The sequence below is a fragment of the Manis pentadactyla genome, chromosome 2, assembly GCF_030020395.1.
Source record: "Manis pentadactyla isolate mManPen7 chromosome 2, mManPen7.hap1, whole genome shotgun sequence".
NCBI classification, from domain to species: domain Eukaryota; kingdom Metazoa; phylum Chordata; class Mammalia; order Pholidota; family Manidae; genus Manis; species Manis pentadactyla.
This window is the reverse complement of record NC_080020.1, coordinates 31,737,660-31,756,207: the sequence shown is the minus strand read 5'-3', so window position 1 is coordinate 31,756,207 and position 18,548 is coordinate 31,737,660. Positions and strand designations below refer to the sequence as shown.

The window sequence follows — 18,548 nt, the reverse complement described above, 5'->3', positions numbered from 1 at the left end:
ATTCAGGTGGCTCCCAAGAGCTGGTCTGCAGAAAGCATCAGAATAAGCTGGGTGTAATCCTTCTCACTGAACCTAGTGCAGATCAAAAGGAATTTGTCTTTTGGTCTGGAAATGCATGCAGAAAACATTTTGAGATTAGAGTCCAGAAGTCTTATATTTTTCTGTAATTGCCCAGGAGATTCCAATATAGCATTTTTGTTTCCTTCTAGTTATTTTTCAAGACAGTGTTACTTATTAATAAAAAGGAATCGTGACAGGGCCCTCACTGCCTTTTGGATAAAGACACAAGGACACAAGTGCAGCTGGATGAGTGGGGCTCATTGGTCACTGCCTTGAGGGAGAACCCACCCCATGGGGCACCCCATGGGGAATCTCAGGAAGAAGAAAGGGCTCATTATAGTATTTATTTGGCCTTAGGTTCGGTTTCTTTGGGCAGGGTTTAAGGAAGCAAGGCTTTGCTCTGGAGTAGATACTGTCAGGAAGTGAGAGTAATTTTATGTTGGCATCTTAATAAACCTTATCTAGACATAGGAAAGAGCAGAGCAATGTTGAAACTATAATGGTAAAGAAACAGCAGTCACTGCTATTAGCCAGGCTTAGTCATTTCTGTGGTTTGGATACATGTTACCATTTTTGTCATGTTTAGACATGATCAGAGTTATCTTTGTTTTTGTTTCCTCTTGATCCTTCATGGCCACTGAGTGGCCTTACGTGGTGTTGACATTCTGTGAAATTATTTATGTTTAAACAAGAAAATACTCCGAGGCTTTGCTGATAATGCCGACCTAGCCCCCCCAGACAGATTAAGAATCACAAAAGAAGAATTATGTCCCAACTCTCTCACTTTCTGATACTGTGACTTTGGGCAAATCCTTTGATCTTTCTGAACTTCATTTTCTGCATCTGCAAAATTGTACTATTCTACCTACCTCACAGGTAAGCTAAAAGGATTGAATTATACTGTTTACAAAAAGAAGTCTGTAGGTGGTCAGTGCTGTGAGACGTAGGAGCCCACTGCCTGACGGTCATCACATCCTCACTGTGAGCCGGCCAGCGCCATTTCTCTAATGCAATGGTCACAACACGTGGAGAAGAATTAATGACGATCACTTCTTAGTGCACTTCACACCATCATGCCAACAGGGCAGGCCTGACCTCTTGCTTGTACGTCCACACTGGCCCGGACAAAAAGAAGGACCTTGGGAAGGCCCTTTAAGGGAGGCTAAACGGCCCACAGAGCACTGCATTTCCAATGGCATGGAAGCAGGATACCATCCCTCCTGCCTGCTGTCATGCTGTCGGGGAGAAGGACACGTGGTGGTGAGGTTCAGGGTCACCAGGTGACCTACTGTCAATCTGGGTCAGGAACTGAGCTCTCAGAATTGTTCCACAGAAGCAAAGTGTTGTGATTTTGCATTGGAAGGAAAGAGGGGTGGAGCCAACACCTGAGTAGCTGTGGGAAACGAGCTTTTGGAGGGTGGGAGGTAGAAAGCTGGAGACAAACCCCAGGCAGAGAGAACCTGAAAGGACAGAGACGTGCAAGGAGGGCTCAGGACTGGGTCGTCGGGGAGGGCTAAGAGGGCGCTGTCTTGTTGGCCACCACCAAAACCTTCAATAAAATCTCTTACTGTCAATGCTTTGGCATTGTTACCTTTTGCTTTTTTAGGGGAATATAGGGGATCAGGAGGTAAAAAAGTGCTAATGCATGAATGAATGACCTCAGGATAAGCATAGAGTGAACTGTTGGCCCACTCTGAATCCAGTCAGATAGCAAAGTTGGGTCCAACTGGGGGACACAAATGCTTGCACTTTGCCTGCATGGACCTGGGCAATAACATGATATGGCCCCAAGGAATCAAGAACACCTGCCTGTATAAAGTGGGTTTCCTCTGAACTTAGGAACGGTTTGTGAGACATGCAGGAGGTATACTGAAGAGAACGCAGCAATCAGAGAACAAAAAACACAATTAAGTTATCTTGCTTTTCAGGGCTTCTTGGAATACAAAATGGAATTCATCAAGGGCCAGAACCGTTTGGGTGTATAAAGCTCTATAATTTGTAGTTTTAACTAAAACCCACAGAGCCACTGCTGACTCAGGGGTGCAGAGGACTTGTTCTTCGTGGATTACACCTGGGGCTGCCAAACCTGCTTGGACGTGGCTGAAATAAAAAAATGATTCCAGAGGGAAATGCAAATGAGATGGAGACTGCTCAGGGGCCCATTGTTCCTCTCTGGGATGAAGAAAATCATTATTCATAACCTGAAATTAATCCTCAGTTAATCTCCCTCTGTGTGTGGTAGTACATGTGTGATGTATCTCCTCAATTAATCTCCCAAAAAGGGAGGAGAACTGGAATCTGTCGGGATGCATCAGGAGCCTCGTCATTCCAGTGCCACTGGTCTGGTGATTGGAAAGGCCTGGGGGCCACCAGCCTAGCCCCCAGGGACCCTTTGCCACTCTGGCAAGATGCAATGGAAGAATTCCCCACAACTTACCTCCTGTCAGGTCAGAGGGCCTCCTGTCAGGATCCACTCCTGAGGTGACACTAAGTCAGCAGCACTACTTAGTCAAATGTGCCTTTGTGGCCTGGCCTGGGAACAGCACTGTTTCATCTGTAAAGATTACTGGACTGCTAACACTGGAATTTATTCTGGGCTTTTGAGACATGCTTAGGTAAGCAGGAGAATTCCGGAACCCCCAGGACTGCCTGAGTAAGCCTGGCCGCTGGATGAGACGGGCCATTGGTCCCGGCTAAGCACACCGTCAAGTCTAACAGGCCTCAGAGGACATTGTCTCCCAAAACTCCTCTGTGCCTTCCACTATGTGTGTAAATATAAGAGGACAACCCTGAAGGAAAACTTTAGGGGTGAGTATGCATGTATATATGGGCTTTAAGTTATATTTTTAACACATCTACTATCTTCTCTAAAAATTATCCAGAAAGGTTCCCACCAGCTGGTGTTAGAATGGTGTTTTGCTCATCTCACTTCAGTATTAGCTATTTTGTGCCTTACCTTAACAGGTCCAGATAGGTGTCCCAGCAACCAGGAGGGCCTAACTTGGACAGGGGAGACAGAAAGGCAGAAGGCAGGGAAGGAAGGAGGCAAGAGAGAAGAGAGAACAAGAGAGAGGGAAAGGAGAGAGAACTGGGGACAGAGAGGAGGAAGGAGAAGTGGGAGAGACTGACTAGCTGACTTGCTGAATAATAGTCATTTGGGCAGTTCCAGCTTTATCAAAACAAAATCAAGTAAACCAACTCTCCCACTGCAAATAAATGGCAAATGATCAACAAGCTAAGTAGGTTCCTTTTGAATGCAGGAATCTGGGAACTGAAGGCTGGATTTATTTCCCTCCTGGCGGCAATTTTCACACATGCCACTTAAATCATTGCTTACTGAAGCCATTTATTTAATTATTTAGCATTGTGACTGCAGGCCAGATGTTCTCTAAGCAAGGCCAGCAATCCAGTTGCACGCTGGGACAACATGTTTATGGATTATGGGCTCTGCCATGCAGTGGCTCCTTCCACCCGACTTCTTCCACTGGTAGACAGGCCAAGTCATCCCACTGGCTATGAATCTGAAGACAGCCAGACACAGTGCCCCTGCGGGGACAGTGAGGCTCTTTCCCCAGCAAGACTCAGGGCTCAAAAGCACCTGCTTCCCCGTGGCTTGTTTATTAGTGGGACTCCAGATGGTTTCAGTCACAGTGACGTTTCAGGGCATTTGGGCAACTGGCCCCTCAAAATGCCCATCTGTATACCTCTCACACAGCCCTGCAGCTAAACAAATGGCGTTCTTGCTCTGGAAGAAAACAGTGCCACTCAGGCACCACCCTGTTTCCCCTTCTACTGGGAGGGTGCGTAATGGCTCCTGTTTACTGCTGCTCATAACCTACAGAGAGGGCATTGCTCATCCCGCCCAGAACGTGATCATGGTTCTGGGTGTATCATTAAAATCATTATTGTGAATAGCCAATCCTTGTTTATATTTCAGGAATATACAACTTAAAACCCAGTGGGTGCTTTCCACATCTATTAGGAGCAGATCTCCTCTATTAAAAGGAACTACACAAACACAGTCAGTGGAGGTACATCTGCACTTGGCAGTTGAGTTAGGTTCAAAGTCAGCACGTACTATAAATATGGCATAGTTTCAAGCTACCATTAGAAACCCCTTTTATACTCCGAGTATGGTGTGTGTGATTTTGTGTGTACTGTGCTCTTTCAAACAATCCAACATAGCCAGCTTTTCCTCTAGCATTGGAGCAGAGAGCTTTTCCATGGCTGAACTCAAATAGAAGCAGTTGGTTGTGTTTAGGGGCCATGCTACAATAAAAATACCTAATCAGCTCCTGCCCCACAATGGAGTATCATCAGATCTGCAAAAATTAAATATGTGTATGTGATGAGACTCTACCCTTTAGGAGAATCATGCAACACACGCTATCTTCTCTTTCTCCACACTGTAAAGTATGTCAGCAGACATTTCTTTCTTTAGTTCACATGGTGTTTCATTCAAGCTCTGGTTCTCCTTTTTCTGAGTGTTTTGCATAGACCAGGCACTGCTAAGTTCTTTCTGTTCTTACCTGTTATTAGCTGAGTTAGGACTTTAGTCTGCTCATTGAGAATGTTCACTGTAACATTTCTGGCTGATTTGAAGTAGAGGGCATTACCCTGTAATAAGAAAATAAGAGAAACACATGAAAATGGCAGATTTCCAAACAAAAAACTGTAATCTCAACTCTCCAAGGGGCTGAACTGGTTTTAGCCAAGTACTAGTTGATAGGTCTTTATTTAAAAACTCCTTATGTTTAATGATACCCACATGTATGTGATTTAATTGGCATTCACCCAAAATGGATGTTCACCAAATTGACACACAAAGAGACAGACACACATTCAAAGGTATTTCCCTAACACACACACACACACACACACACACACACACACACACACACACACTCTCTCTCTCTCTCTCTTCTATAGTTGAACCAGAGAAAACTGGGAAAAATGGCACCTTTAGCTCTTACATGTCAGTTTTAGCACATGTCAGTTAGCCTTGGTACACAGAATGATCAGGAATGACTGCTAACCTCCTAATTTCAGTTCATGGTTTCTCCAAAGGAACCATGCAGAGTGCTTAATGGAGAGCAGACAGCTGTGTGAAATGCCTGAGGTCTGTCCCTTGGGCATGTGCACTGCTGTGAGAATCCAGGAGCTCTTCAGGAGGATTGAAATCTCTTTGCACATATGTTTGCCCACATGCATATAAACCCTGGAGATCTGCCATCTCCAAGCAGGCCTCTGCCTCCCCTTCCTTTTTTTTTCTTGATTCCAGATTTCTTTTCCTTCAGGTATTTTGTGCCTTCATCCAATCTCACCTTTATCAAAAAAGGTACCCCAATCTCTTTCACAGTGTGGGAGACATTTCTGAAAATGACTCAGAACAGGGACTGGCACACTTTCACTGTAAAGGTTCTGATAGTAAATATTTTAGGGTCTGCGGGATGTTCAGTCTCTGTGGTAACCTCTCAACTGCTCAACTGCTGTTTTGGCACAAAACAGCCATAAACAGTACATACACAAATGGGTATGGCTGTGTCCCAATAAAACTTTATTCATAGACAATGATATTGGAATTTCATATAATACAATTATAATTTTAAATTTCATATAATCGTACTATGGCACAAAATATTATTTTCCCTTTCTCCCACACCCCCAATCATTTTAAAATGTAAAAATGATTCTTAGCTCCCTAGTCCTATAAGAACAGGCAGTAGCAAGGTTTAATTCAGCCCATAGGCCACAGTTTGCCAATCTCTGGCTTAGACATTCTCTCTTTCCTACAGTAAACCAAAGTCAGAGGAGACGAATTGCTGACCAGAACATGTCAGTGATCAGATAGCTGTTATTAAAAAAAAGAATGTGGGTAGTTATTCTTGTCTTTCCAAACCTTTGTTACCATATGGCATAAATCTGCCTGAAAACTGAATACCACCACTAGTCACTGAGTCCTAAACACAGAAAAAACTATCCTAAGAGTTCCGATAAATCTGAAGATAGGCAAGACTCCCTCTTTACTTCCAAAGTGTGCAGTTCTAATGTGGACAATGAGATGGACGCACACAGTGCCAGGCCGAGAACAGTAGGGTGATTAGGGAGCAGCAAAGCAGGTGTGTGGGGCTTGTCCTGAAGACGACATTACTCATAGCTGAGGCTGTGGAGTGGGAAGCAAAGGAGATGCTAATACTTGAGCTGAGCCTTGAAAAGAATACAGATGAGGTTATACCAAGTTGAAATGAAAGATGGAGGTCATGGAGATAGGTAGATTGTGGGCCGATCGCCTAATGCCTTATCCTTCTAAAATGGGCAGGGTGTAGGTCAAGATTAGTGAGCCCAGTCTAGTACCTGCGCATGGCAGAATGGCAGGGCTGTGCTGAAAGGTGGCCACCCCCAGGGCCTGCGGTGGTTTTCACAAGCAGAGAGAGGGGCTGGGCTGGCCGCTACCAAGACACCTTTCTGTAGACCAGTGGTCTGGAGCCACTGTATCTCTCTCCCAAGGTTAATGGCTAAAATGGATAACCAATGCCCATGACTTGCCCTTAACCAGTTAGCCTTGGATGGGAGCTGCTGTCCCAGTGTTGGGGACAGAGATGCTAATTTCTGCTACATCAGGGCACCACGGATTCACTGTAATGCCCCAAAGTGGCTTAACATTAAAATTTTGTCTGATGAAAAATGGTGTTTTGGTTTTTGTTTTAATAAGTTAAGAGAAGGAGAAATCCATTTAGTATTGCTATAGGTTTCTTCTGTCCACCTTTCAGCACAACCCTGCCACTCTGCCATGTGCAGGTACTTGTTAGGAAACAAGTATTAGCTTAAAATAGTTTATTGGGCATTGCCTCTAACAATGCTTAACAGTCCTACTTAAACTTAAAATCAGTTCAAGTAATGTGAGAATTCAGAACTGAGCTGGTTAGGTTTCTAGAAGTTAATGTACTCTCTGTATATACAGCAATCTGAATCCCCGAATTGCAGAGGGAAGAGTGTGTGGAATCAGAGAACTGGATATACCCCATCGCCAACAACCACCATGCGACCTTGAGCAAATAACCATCTCGTGGTTCATTCTTTCCACTCTCCACCATCAACACTGACATCATCAGCAAGCTCAGGGCTAGCAAACTCTGTGCTGCCCAGGCAACAGGAGCCCTGGAATCAGCCTGCCTAGTGTCTAATCCCCATTCTATCACTTGCTAGTTGGGGGACTTTAGGCAAGTTACTTAATTGTTTCAAGCCTCAGTTTCTTCATATGTACGATGGTGCAAATATTAATTCTTAAAAGTTATTAAATTCCATGTGTAATTATTAAAACATACAAGGTCCAGACCCAGGGCACACAGTCGATCCCCCATAGTTTTTAGAGTGGAGGGGAGGGAATGGGGAGTAGTGACAGAGGCGGGGGGCTGAGGGGTAAAGGGAGAGTTGGAGAGCAATGAAGACCCTCCTTCGCATTGCTTGATCCTCCACCCATCTGTGCACTGAACAGGGGATTTTTCCATTTCCAATATTCTCTGTTTCAATATTTCAACAGACCTCCCTCTATGTGGCTGGCTCCCCATTATCTTTCAAATCCCAGAATCTTCAAATGTTATCTGTCTGCTCTTAATATTATTCAAATAATTCTATTGCAGAAAAAAATCCTAGCAGCTTTGCTCAAGGTTTATAGCAAGCAATGTAATAAAGTCACCCATTTCTTTTTATTGCCATGTCAAAATATTATAATTTAGCATTAATTGTTCTCATATGCTACTATCCTGGGACACATTGCTGTAAAATCCCACATACCTGATAACAGGAAGATTATCAGGTAAAAAGCAGAAAGCAGCTAACAAACTCTGAAGTGCCTCCCATGGCAGCAGGTCAGTGTGATTTTTATTTGCGTCTCTGGCTCTGCACACTGGAAAATACAAGCCAAGTAAAGCATTCCTGACGTCTCTTTGGTATTAGAACAAATAGGGGAAATGCTCTCTCATGTCTGAGAAGCTACACTCTGCCCTCTCAGCCTCTTCTCTGCCCCTCTGTCCCTTCCACTTAACAATGCAGCATCTGGGCCCAGAGAGGTTCATTTCTGCTGCAGAAGATCCTGCCCTGGGGCCAGTGACTTTCACTGACCTCAAGGCAACCATCCAAGGACAGGGGCTTGCAGGGAACCTCTGGGAGGTCAGCCTGGCCAGGCAGAAAGGAATCTGGCAGACCTGGGGCCAACGATGATCAGGGCTCTGGACCAGGTCAAGGTAGTGTGTGGTCAATTGGCCCATGATTCTTCTGGACATGGTGAGGCTGCCTGGGAGAGGTGGAAGGGAGGCCACGCAGCTTTCCTCCCACACTGGGAGAGGAGGACAGTCCTTGTCTGTACTCTCCCCAAATAACTACAGTGAACAGCATTGTTCTGGAGAAGAATCCCTGTCACATCTGTTTCTCTAAAGCAGAACAGGCAGAACAGAATCAAACCTTTGTTGATGACTCAAGACCATGGAAGGCAGCATTCCTTGCTCCACAATGCCCTCCAGGAGCTACTGTAGGCATGCGGCTATTTGAACTCTGCCTCCGTCTTGCTGACATTTTTAAATTATTATGATTTTTTAAAATGTCATTACTTATTCTTATATCAAAATAGTAAATGCCAAAGCTATGAAGCTCATATCAAAAAGTAGCAGCTCACACCTCTCACTCTTTAAGAGCTTCCCAGGATGCTCCTTCAGTTATTTCCCACCCTGTGGTCCAAAAGATGTTTCTGTGCTCCTGATGTACCCACTTCAGACGTCATCCATTAAATTTCTACAGTGCTAGGGTTCCTCCATACAACTTTGGTCAATCAATATTCAAAATTTACATTACAGTTACATGTACATTGTCCACAGTGGAGCCACGAAGTATTCTTTAACTATGTGTCCTTCTCTTATTGTAAAAAAAATTTTTTTCTCTTGCTCAAGTAAATACTTCAATTAAAGAAAATAAAATGCTTTATTTTCTGGGTTTCTTTCTTTTTTTTTTTTTTTCCTCCAAATGTTCAATACTTTTTCTGGGAAATACACTCAACTTTTTGTTTCAATCTTTCTGTTGATTTATTTGTTAACCCTTATCTATCCTACTCTTAATTTTCAAGAGATTTTTTTTCTAATTCTCTGAGACTTCCTTTTATATCATCCTTCCCTTGTTTGGTTGACATACTATCTTAGGAACAAAAAGGCTGGTTGGAAGCTCTGTTTCCGGCTGGGTGACCTCGTCAGAGGGTACAGTGGTGGGGACTTGGCTAGTTCAATGGGGAACCTCCAAATGTCAGTATCTGTGGTCAGTCAGTACCTGTGGGCTAGTTTCATCAAAGAGGAATTCTCTACCTCCTGCCAGGAAGGTGGTGAGTGCAACTTTATATGTGAATTCCCAATGTCGAAGGAGAGAGTGGCTGGGCATTGTGTTAGTCAGGGACAGATTTTACATTATTTAAACTTTTTCAATGCCTCATTCCTGATTTCATCTGTTCTAATGTCCAGGGCCCAGAGGTCCTCTGGTCAAACTTTCTAGGAGACAATCCTCCTACCTTCTGCTAGGCTGGGGAGAGGTACTTGCCTAGCTGGGTCAACTGGGAATGGGCTCTGGGGGTAGATGAAAAGTCTCACTGGCCTGTGTGCAGAATTGCCAACCAGCCCTCTTGCAGCCCCACTCCAGGCTGCATTTTGGCTTTCGTGGGCTATAGGCACTAAGCCCCAAATGCCTCATGGATGTGTAGCTCTGGTGCGCTCACTCTATAGGGGCCTTTCAATCCTTCAGGGACATCTAGTTTCCATCTACCCATTTTCCATCATTTTTTCTCCTAATCTTTATAACCCTGTAAGTTTAAGCCTTTCCCATTTTGTTCTCACTTACCGTCTTTTTTAGTGGGGGTTTTTGAATGAAGCAGAGACCTATCATTTCTCTCTGCTCTCAGTTTGCCTACCTCTTTTGCTGCCTCACTCACTTCTTCTTAAGAGAAAGAAGATTAAAATTGTATGTAGGTCAAGAATAGGTAGCCTCTGGCTTAGGACCCAAGAGCCTCTCGGAGGCGTTTAATATTTGCCAGCTGAATGCCTAGAGCAGGTTACACACTGTCCTAGGCCCTGGGGAAGGGAAAGAGGTGATCTTTACCCTTGAGAAGCTCCTCTCACAACACAAGGGGAGAATGAATCCATGCAGAATAATCATATCAGCAAGGTGATACCATTTCAATCAAGATACATGTTTTCCTGGTATGAAAGGCACAGATTGTAATATTTGCTTTTGATACAACTGTCTCCCCACAGTCTGATCTGGACTGATGTGGCCTCAAGAAGTTACTTACCCTGACAAATTTTCCTTGCTCTCTGAGAGCTAACAATCATGTCTGGGAATCTAGATGAACTGAGCAAAGCAAAGGACAGTGCTTAAACAACTTCCACATTCAGGGAAGGCTTTCTATTCTCAGTGTGAATGTGGTGCAGAGATGGAAGGGACCAGGGTGGCTGGAATCCTGGTGGGTCCTCCCAGATGGAGATCAGCTGGCTTTCATCTTTCCAGGGTGGGTCACAGTGGTATAGTTTCCATCTAATGTTCACCTAGATAACCAGCTAGGCTAGCCTCATGAAGTAAAGTTTCTATGTGAGCTTTGGAGTCAGACTGATGTGGGCTTGATTCACAACTCTGCTTTTTGTGAACTGTGTGGCCTTGGGTAAATCACTTATATTCTTAGATCCTCAGTTTTTTTATTTCTGAAATGAAATTAAAGTCTAGCAAATGGTGTTACTATGAGGATTAAGAAAGACAAATGTGTCAAATGCCTAGCACAGTGGCTACCAAAATACTTCATAAGTGATAACAAAGAAACAAACAAAACCTACATTAGGAGGGTCCTTGGGAAATAGCTGATTCTAGGACTGGGATAAGGGATATAAAAGATGAGCCTGGAGCATCTTGTAATGCCAGACAAAGGAAGGGCTCAAAAAATAAAACAAAACCACACACTCAGAGCCCACAGAAAACTAGCCCCACAATCACGGGTGAAGCCAAGGGGACAGAGGAGACAACGGAACGAGCTCCAATGGCCAAAGCAGGAGCAATAGGAACAACAAAATAAATAATGTAGCTCTGAATTACAGCCCAAAGCATTAAAGAGCCATGAGTCCATGCTGACATAAATAATCAAATAAATAAATGGGAGAGAGTAAACCAATCTCCCACGTGGAAGAATTTCAAATAATATTCATGGTTAGCTCCCTACTCCTTAAAGGTGGATTACACAGAGGGACTTTCTTTCAAAGTGTACAGAATAGAAAGGCGAATAGAGACTTCACAGTGGAGAGAAAGGACAGACACCACCTCAGCCTGGTGATCAAGGCCAACGTCCGCAGGGGTGAAGTCACGCTGACGGTGTGTGCTCTTGAGAAAATGACACCTTATCTCTGTGGTCTTCCTCTTTAAAATCCATAAGACCCAGGTAATCATGAGAAAATTATCAGACAAATCTTAAATGAGGGTCATTTTGCAATACTCCTCAAAATGGGTAAAGTTATCAAAACCAAGAGGAACCTGAGAAACGGTCACACCAAGAAGATTCTAAAGAAACATGACAACTAGAGGTGAGCCGGTATCCTGAATGAGACCTCTGGATGAAAAAAGGACATTAGGTAAAACTAAGGACATCTGCATAAAGGATGGATATGGATGATTCCTAGAACTTCAGGAGGACACCCTGGAAAGACACCCACCTCTGAGTAGGCAGGAAGTGTCATACGTCAGGCACATGTACTATCACTTTGAGGCTGATTACATTATTGGAACACATACTCCCTTACACCAATCTATTTCCCGGGGTTCTGACTTTAGGAACACCAGCATGAACAATACTGCATGGTTCTCTCAAAGCCAGTTCTCCACTTAGGGCTCTCTGTACACTGTCATTCTTCCCGGGTCAGCTTGCAGAACACAAGGCAATCAGAAATTCCCAGCTTCTTTGCTGTAGGTAACCTAGCGTATTGGCTGCTGTGATCCATGTTCCCTTAATAATACTAACTCTTGATATAACTAGAAAAAAACTGATGCAAAAGGTTTGTCATTAAAATCACTTCCAAAGTGTAGTTTGTAAGTTTACTACAAAAAGATGCTTCAGGCTCATCTTTTATATCTCTTACTCCAGCCAGCATCAAATATCTCTATTACTACCATTATTATTTTGAATACGATGATTTAGTTGTCTCTGAATTGACACTTCCAAAAGAATGACAAACATTTAAAAAAATTACTATAGTATGGTCATTTCCATTTTGCTTTGGACTATCTTTTTATAATGGTGCTTGGGTGGATTCCTATTATTTTGAAAAAGTTTACCAGCCATGAATAATGAAGCTACTCTGTGAAGCACCTGCTCCAAATAAGATGGGAACTGGTCCACTTTTTCCATCATAGCATTTTTGTTCAGCAAGTCTCAGCACTGTGCCCAAATTTGGGTGCATTTTTGGTCTCTCTCCATATTTAACTAAGATGAACTGCTCTGTTCAGTGATTCTTGTGAGGTGTCACGTTAGCCTGTCTGTCAACATTGGAAGAGGACTGCCAGCTTTTCTGGTGCTTGGCACATTTCTGGCACCCTCAAGGCTTTCGAAAAATATTTGCTGAATAACTCAATGCTCAGATCAAATTAAGAGCCAACAGAGAGTGAGAGTTGTCAATAAAGGGAGTAATTAAATGGAGATCAGCTGTCAAAGAGAGTTTTCAAAAGGCAAGCCGTTAAGCATGGCTGATGTGTTAGACTTAACAGAAAACTTGGTGTGATGGGAGGGGACAGTACAGATGTATAATCAACAAATATTTGTTTACCATCTCCTGGAGTACAAAGAACTACAGGTGACACAGATGAGAGCTGAGAGGCTGAACTCCAGATACCAGGGAGATGCAGGGTCACAAATAGTTACTCCAGATTGTGGCTGACAAAGGTTACATTATGCCTGGAATCTTCCCTGGGCCCGTAGCACCTATCTGGCATGTGGGATGGAATATACCCTCTTTAGATCAGCCCTTATCAATTCATTCCATTACAATTTCAGAGGTGTCTTCTGGGAAATTAAGCACTGTGTCAAGCACTGTGCAGGTGGCTTCTGCTCTCCTGGAGCTTACACCCTAGTAGGGAAGATGGACACTTGAATTAAGAATCTCATTAATGATTATATAATTGCCATTGCAATGAGTACAGTGGATTCAGAGTAGGAGGTGAAATGAGAGCCCGTGCAGGGAGCCTACCCTAATCTGAGCATCTGGGCAAGGCCTTTCCAAGGGACTGACATTTGGCTGAGACCACTGGGATGGACGGGAATTGGCTAGCTGAACCCAAGGAGAGAACTTTTCACACAGAGCAACAGAAACGTGTACCAGCCCTGAAGCAGGTGGGAGCTTGGTACAGTTAAGGGACAGAGAGGGCCAGTGTGGTCGGAGCTCAGTTATGAAAGGAGAGGGGGACATATGTCCCTCAAGTCTGCCATCAGCTGTGTTAGTTCTGCCAGCTCTGTCCTCTGATGAACAGGAAGCTTTGATTTTGATGTAAGAAAACTCATTTGTTTCTCCTTCAGGATGGTTTCTTGAGGTTTCATAAAGAAACCCTTTCCTGTCCTAGTTCACACTTCATGCTCTCTTCTATTAACATCTACATTTTACTTCTCAGACTAAGTCTGTTGCCCCTGAATCCAATTTTGTATGAAGTTTAGATGGGAACCCTAATCTAAGTCATTTCCTCAACACTTGTCTACCAAGGGAATGTTATTTTCCCCACTAATATGTGGTATCACCTTTGTCATATATGAATTCCCAAATATACATGGGTCTCAGAGCCTTCTAGTCTGTTCTATAGTCTGTTTTTGCATCAACTCCATTCTGTTTCATTTCTGAGGTGTGTGGTATGTCTAAATATCTGACAGATCAATCCACTCTCTTTGCTCGTACAGGCCATTTAAATGACATTGAATTTCCTCCAAAAATGAGAAGTCACTAAAGAGTTTTAAGACAGGGCAGTGATTTGAGCTGAGTTTCATTTAAACATGACCCCTCTAGCTACCTGGAGAGGACTGACAAGAAAGAGGCACCCCTGGTGTGAGAGACCAAGTGGGAGGCTCCTGCAGTTGTCCAGGGGGGAGCGCGTGGTGCGCCCAGGGGACGGCAGTGGGGACTGGAGTGGAGGTCGGGGGAGACAGCAGAGGTTTAACAGCTACACTTTTAGAACTGATGGGGACAGAGAGTGCCTGGGCTTGGGAATGAGGAAGGGGCATAATCAAGGATGACTCTTCTGTTTGTTGGGAGTTGGAGAGGCAGTGGGCCATTTTCTGAGACAGAGAACAGTGGGTGAGGGGGAACATTTGATGGGAGAGCTTGGCAGGTGGGAGGGTGGGGACTTGGGAAATGTGAAATGCCTTGAAGTCTGATGTATTGGGGTGTGGGGTTGGCATTTCTTTCAGTCCTACATCATACCTTTTAATTTCTACTGTACACCCACAATGAATCCTAAAAGCTCCTTTAGAAAAATGTTCACAATCAAACTATCTTAGCTGACAACTCTCACAGAAAAATCTGTGCCTTTCCATGGCAGCTTAAATTTTGCTTTCTGCTTTCTCTAGAAATCATCAGTGGGGCTCCAGTGAGAGGGCAGACATATTACAATGAAATCATTAACTTAAAGGTAACATCTCAAGTCAAATTTCTCATAGTTTCAAGGTTAAAAAGAATTGCAAGGAACTTCACAGGAAGGAAAAAATATCACTGGTTCTTCTGGGGTGTATGTGCATGTGTACAGTGTTTGAAAGCTGGTGGAGGGGAGGCTTTCTAATTTCAGAGACAATGAACAAGTGAGAAGAAGACATAAAATTATGCATTAATTTTAACGTGCTAGTTAAGTCTCCTGAAATGTGGCTAACTCCATAGGAGGAAAGAAAATGCTGATACATTTTCCTCTTTGGGAATAAGGTCAGATACGAGGTGAAATGGGATACACTGGCTAAGAAGGACTTCCTCCTCGTCGCAGCCAGAGAGCCTGAGGTGCCATACTGTGACCTGGACTCAACTCCGAAGGAGCGGAGCTGTGGCAGAAATCACTTGGGGGACATGTAAAGAGGCAGGCGTGTGGTTGCTTGGCTGGGGAAGCCAGAGGGCAAAGCTCACGTGGTCTTTCGTGCGCCTGCACAGCGTGAGGAATTGTAGCAGCAGTCAAACGGGCAGTCTAGAGCCTTTGCTGTATTTAGAAAGACAACATTCACATTCAAGGAACAATCCCAGACCAACATGAGATCAGAGACTGACCACGAAGGGGACACTTGACAGTATTCAATGCACTCTCCTATACATTACCTCAGGGACAGTTTCATCATCACAGCCTATAAGATGATTCCAGCTTCAGGAACTTCCTAAACCTTCTTTCTGGTATTTCCCAGTGCTCTGTAGAAAACTTTCCCATAACGTGAGTGGCTGTTCTTAAAAATACAATACAATACAATAAAAATGCCCCCAAAAAGGTTTGTGGATTAAAAAGTTCAGGCAATTCCACACTCCTTCCCCCGCTTCTAGTTGCAGAGGGCTTGTTTGCATATAAGCAGCACTGAAAGGTCCTGTATCAACATAATTTGGCTAGCTTGGTGTGACAGCAGTGCCTAGGTTTACTGAAGCACAGCATTTTTTTTCCCCTTGAACTATATGTTAAGGAAAATGCTGCAGGACCCATTTTGGGAAATGCTACTTTACTGATTGCTTTAAATCCATGTGTTATGACTTAGCTATCTCTGGTGTTCTCTCTTTTAAACCATGAAAGGGCTTAGCAGAGAACCTGGCACATGATGGGCTCTCAATAACCCCTGCCGGACAGTCAGCTAATGTCTACAGTCCTAGTGAGTGGGTGTCACAGAAGCCTTCTCCCCAGGGGCAATGCTGGGGCTAACTGTGGACACAACTTGCTGGTAAGTTGTGGAGAGAGGACTCACAATTCTAGACCTGAGCACTTTTCTCCTGGTCTGTTGCTATGAAGTGTGCAAGCAAAACTGTAAGTTTAAGACTGTGAGGAAAGAAAGACCAGCACTGGCTGGCGTGGTTAGGGAAATTTTCATGGAGAGGAGAGAGACATGACCACAGTTTCCGAGAAAGCCAGTAACCAGAAAGATTGCAGTACAAGGATATAGCTTAGTCTTTCCCCCATGATGTTAGCTGATTCTAGTATTACAGCATTAAAACTCAACAAATAAAACAAGATGAAGAAAGGCTTTTCTCATGGAAGACTTTTTTCCCCTAATACAGAAAGCAATATAGACCAAAGTGTCCTACCCTGTCCTTTGCTACAGAAACTCTGTAGGTGAACTTGTTTGGCCTTTGACCACATTTGCAAGCCAGGCTTTTCCATGTGTGGTGTCCTTGCAGTGCCCAAGGACACCCCCAATCTAGAGCACAAGTCCGGGCTTTGTGGCTGGCCCCCACGCGTTCCTTGCTGTGCATGCATGTGTTGTTCCCCCTCTGTCAGTGAGGGCCTTTGGCTTTGGATCTTGACCTTTTGAGAATGGTGTGTGGCATTCTAGGAAGTCAAAAGGCATCAGAGTAGTCTGTTAGAAATAATGGGGGCCTTTCAGAGAGAAACAGTGCAAGCGGAGGTTGGAATTGTTAGCATGGAGAAAGACAATTGCCGCATGCAGCTACCTTAGGTCGTGGGAGAGTTGCATAGTGCTTTGCTTTTGAAGATGTAAGCCCATCCTAGTGTGCACTGACTTGATGCAGGCTTTGCCTCTTAAAAAATTAGTCTGAGTGACAGGAGCCCCAAACTGCTGCCTTGGCTTGACTCAAGTTTTTCTTTGTGGTCTGCTGTCATGGTTAAGTCAGGCTTTGGAGGTACACAGCTCTCAGTTGAGACTCCAGCTTTGCTATTTCTGAGCTAGTATCCCTAGACCACACAGCCTCAGTTTCATAACTGGGTAATGGGGCTAGCAAGTGCAAATTAGGGATAATAATGGTATATCCCTTACAGAGCTAAGAGGATGAACTGTAACACTTGTAAGGAATTTAACATCACTTGTGTACCTTTAAATACATATTTTTAAAAAGGGTGTTAGATCATTTATGTTGATATTTGATAAGATGTGTAGGCCCCAACAAACTGGCCAAAGTATTAGTATGTGACACATTTCTGCTTTGTACATGGTGGTTAAGAGCCTGATTTTAGGCAGGTGAACTGGGCATGGAACCTGGCTCTTTCATGAACTAGTGGTGCGAACACTGGTGGGTGACTTGACTTATGTCTCTGTCTCCTCACCTGTAAGGGGAGGAATAGTGCTCACCTCATAAGTTACTCTGAGCAGTAATACAATATATGCAAGACACATAGCGTAGTGCCCAGTAAAGATTAAGAGCTCAACATGTGGAGATAATAACTGTTATTAAAGAACAAGAAGCATGTTCTGTATAGCATTTGAGGCTAGGCAGAGTGCGTGGCTCTCTGGTGTGACTAAGCAGGCATGGAAAGGCGCCTTGACTACAACAGTCAAGGTCTGAAGGTCCCATGGTTGAGGCTGCTTCTTACGTGTGCACCTTTCTCACCAGCTGCCATGGAGAACCAGGCTTGTGCAGAATGGAAACAGGAAGGTAACTGCTGATTCAAAGTGAGAGCAGGAAACGGCTAAGTCCAGGTGAGGCCCTGGTCCAGGTTCACCTGGGTGGGAAATTCATGAAGGGCAGACAGAAGGAGTATTCAAACAAACAAAGTATTTGAAAAAAAAAGAAGGAAAAGAGGGAGTATTCAAAAAAAAACAAACAAAAGTGTGTACTTTGTATCCATGTAGTGGTCAGGTTTACAGAAAAGTCAAGCAGTAATCATCCCCAGGTCACAGAGCCTGACCTAAAATCCATGCTCAGAATCCAAATGCAGTCCCAGGACCTTCATGCCACGAGTCCTGAGTCCTTATGGCCCTTAAGTGGCAGGGAATATGTGCTTTTAATTTTCTTGCTCAAAAAAATAAAAAAAGACATGAGAATGCATTATTTTCACAGCCATAAAAAAGTCATGAATATATAATGTATTCATTAACATGAATATCATGAATATAAAATTTAAAAATATATTCATAAAACAATGTGGTATATTATTAAATAAAGTATTGAAAAATACAGGCAGTATGTAGTTTCTTAATCATTTTTGTGTGCTTTTAATTTTCTTCTTGGCAAGTCAAAAATTTCTAATTTATTGTAAGGCAGGTAAAAAGGGAGAAAGAGGAGTGATTTTGTAGCTGTCACTAATCCTCTGAAAAGAAAGGTCCATTCTTAGAGGAAAAGCACATTTGTTCTCCACTCCCCTCATGTAACTAAATAATGTCTGCATTATATTAGTTTGAATGAAAAGGAGAGATATCAAAGGAGGAAATCAGCTAAAGTAACCTTTATTAAATTGTTTTAGGTCTATATCAGCTCACAATGGTATCTCCTTCCTCATTCTGCAGAAAAGTAATAGTATCATGTGGTCAG

The 18,548-nt window shown here is 43.5% G+C and overlaps 1 protein-coding gene across 3 annotated transcripts in view; it reads right to left on the bottom strand.

Annotated features, from left to right (window-relative positions):
* The window catches only part of SGCD (sarcoglycan delta), a 546,854-nt gene that overhangs the window by 141,431 nt on the left and 386,875 nt on the right, over positions 1 to 18,548 (bottom strand). For all 3 annotated transcript variants that reach the window (XM_036911258.2, XM_057491101.1, XM_036911188.2), the window contains one exon: positions 4,590 to 4,677. In XM_036911258.2, the coding sequence (XP_036767153.1) occupies positions 4,590 to 4,677 (88 nt within the window). The remainder of the gene's footprint in view (positions 1 to 4,589; positions 4,678 to 18,548) is intronic.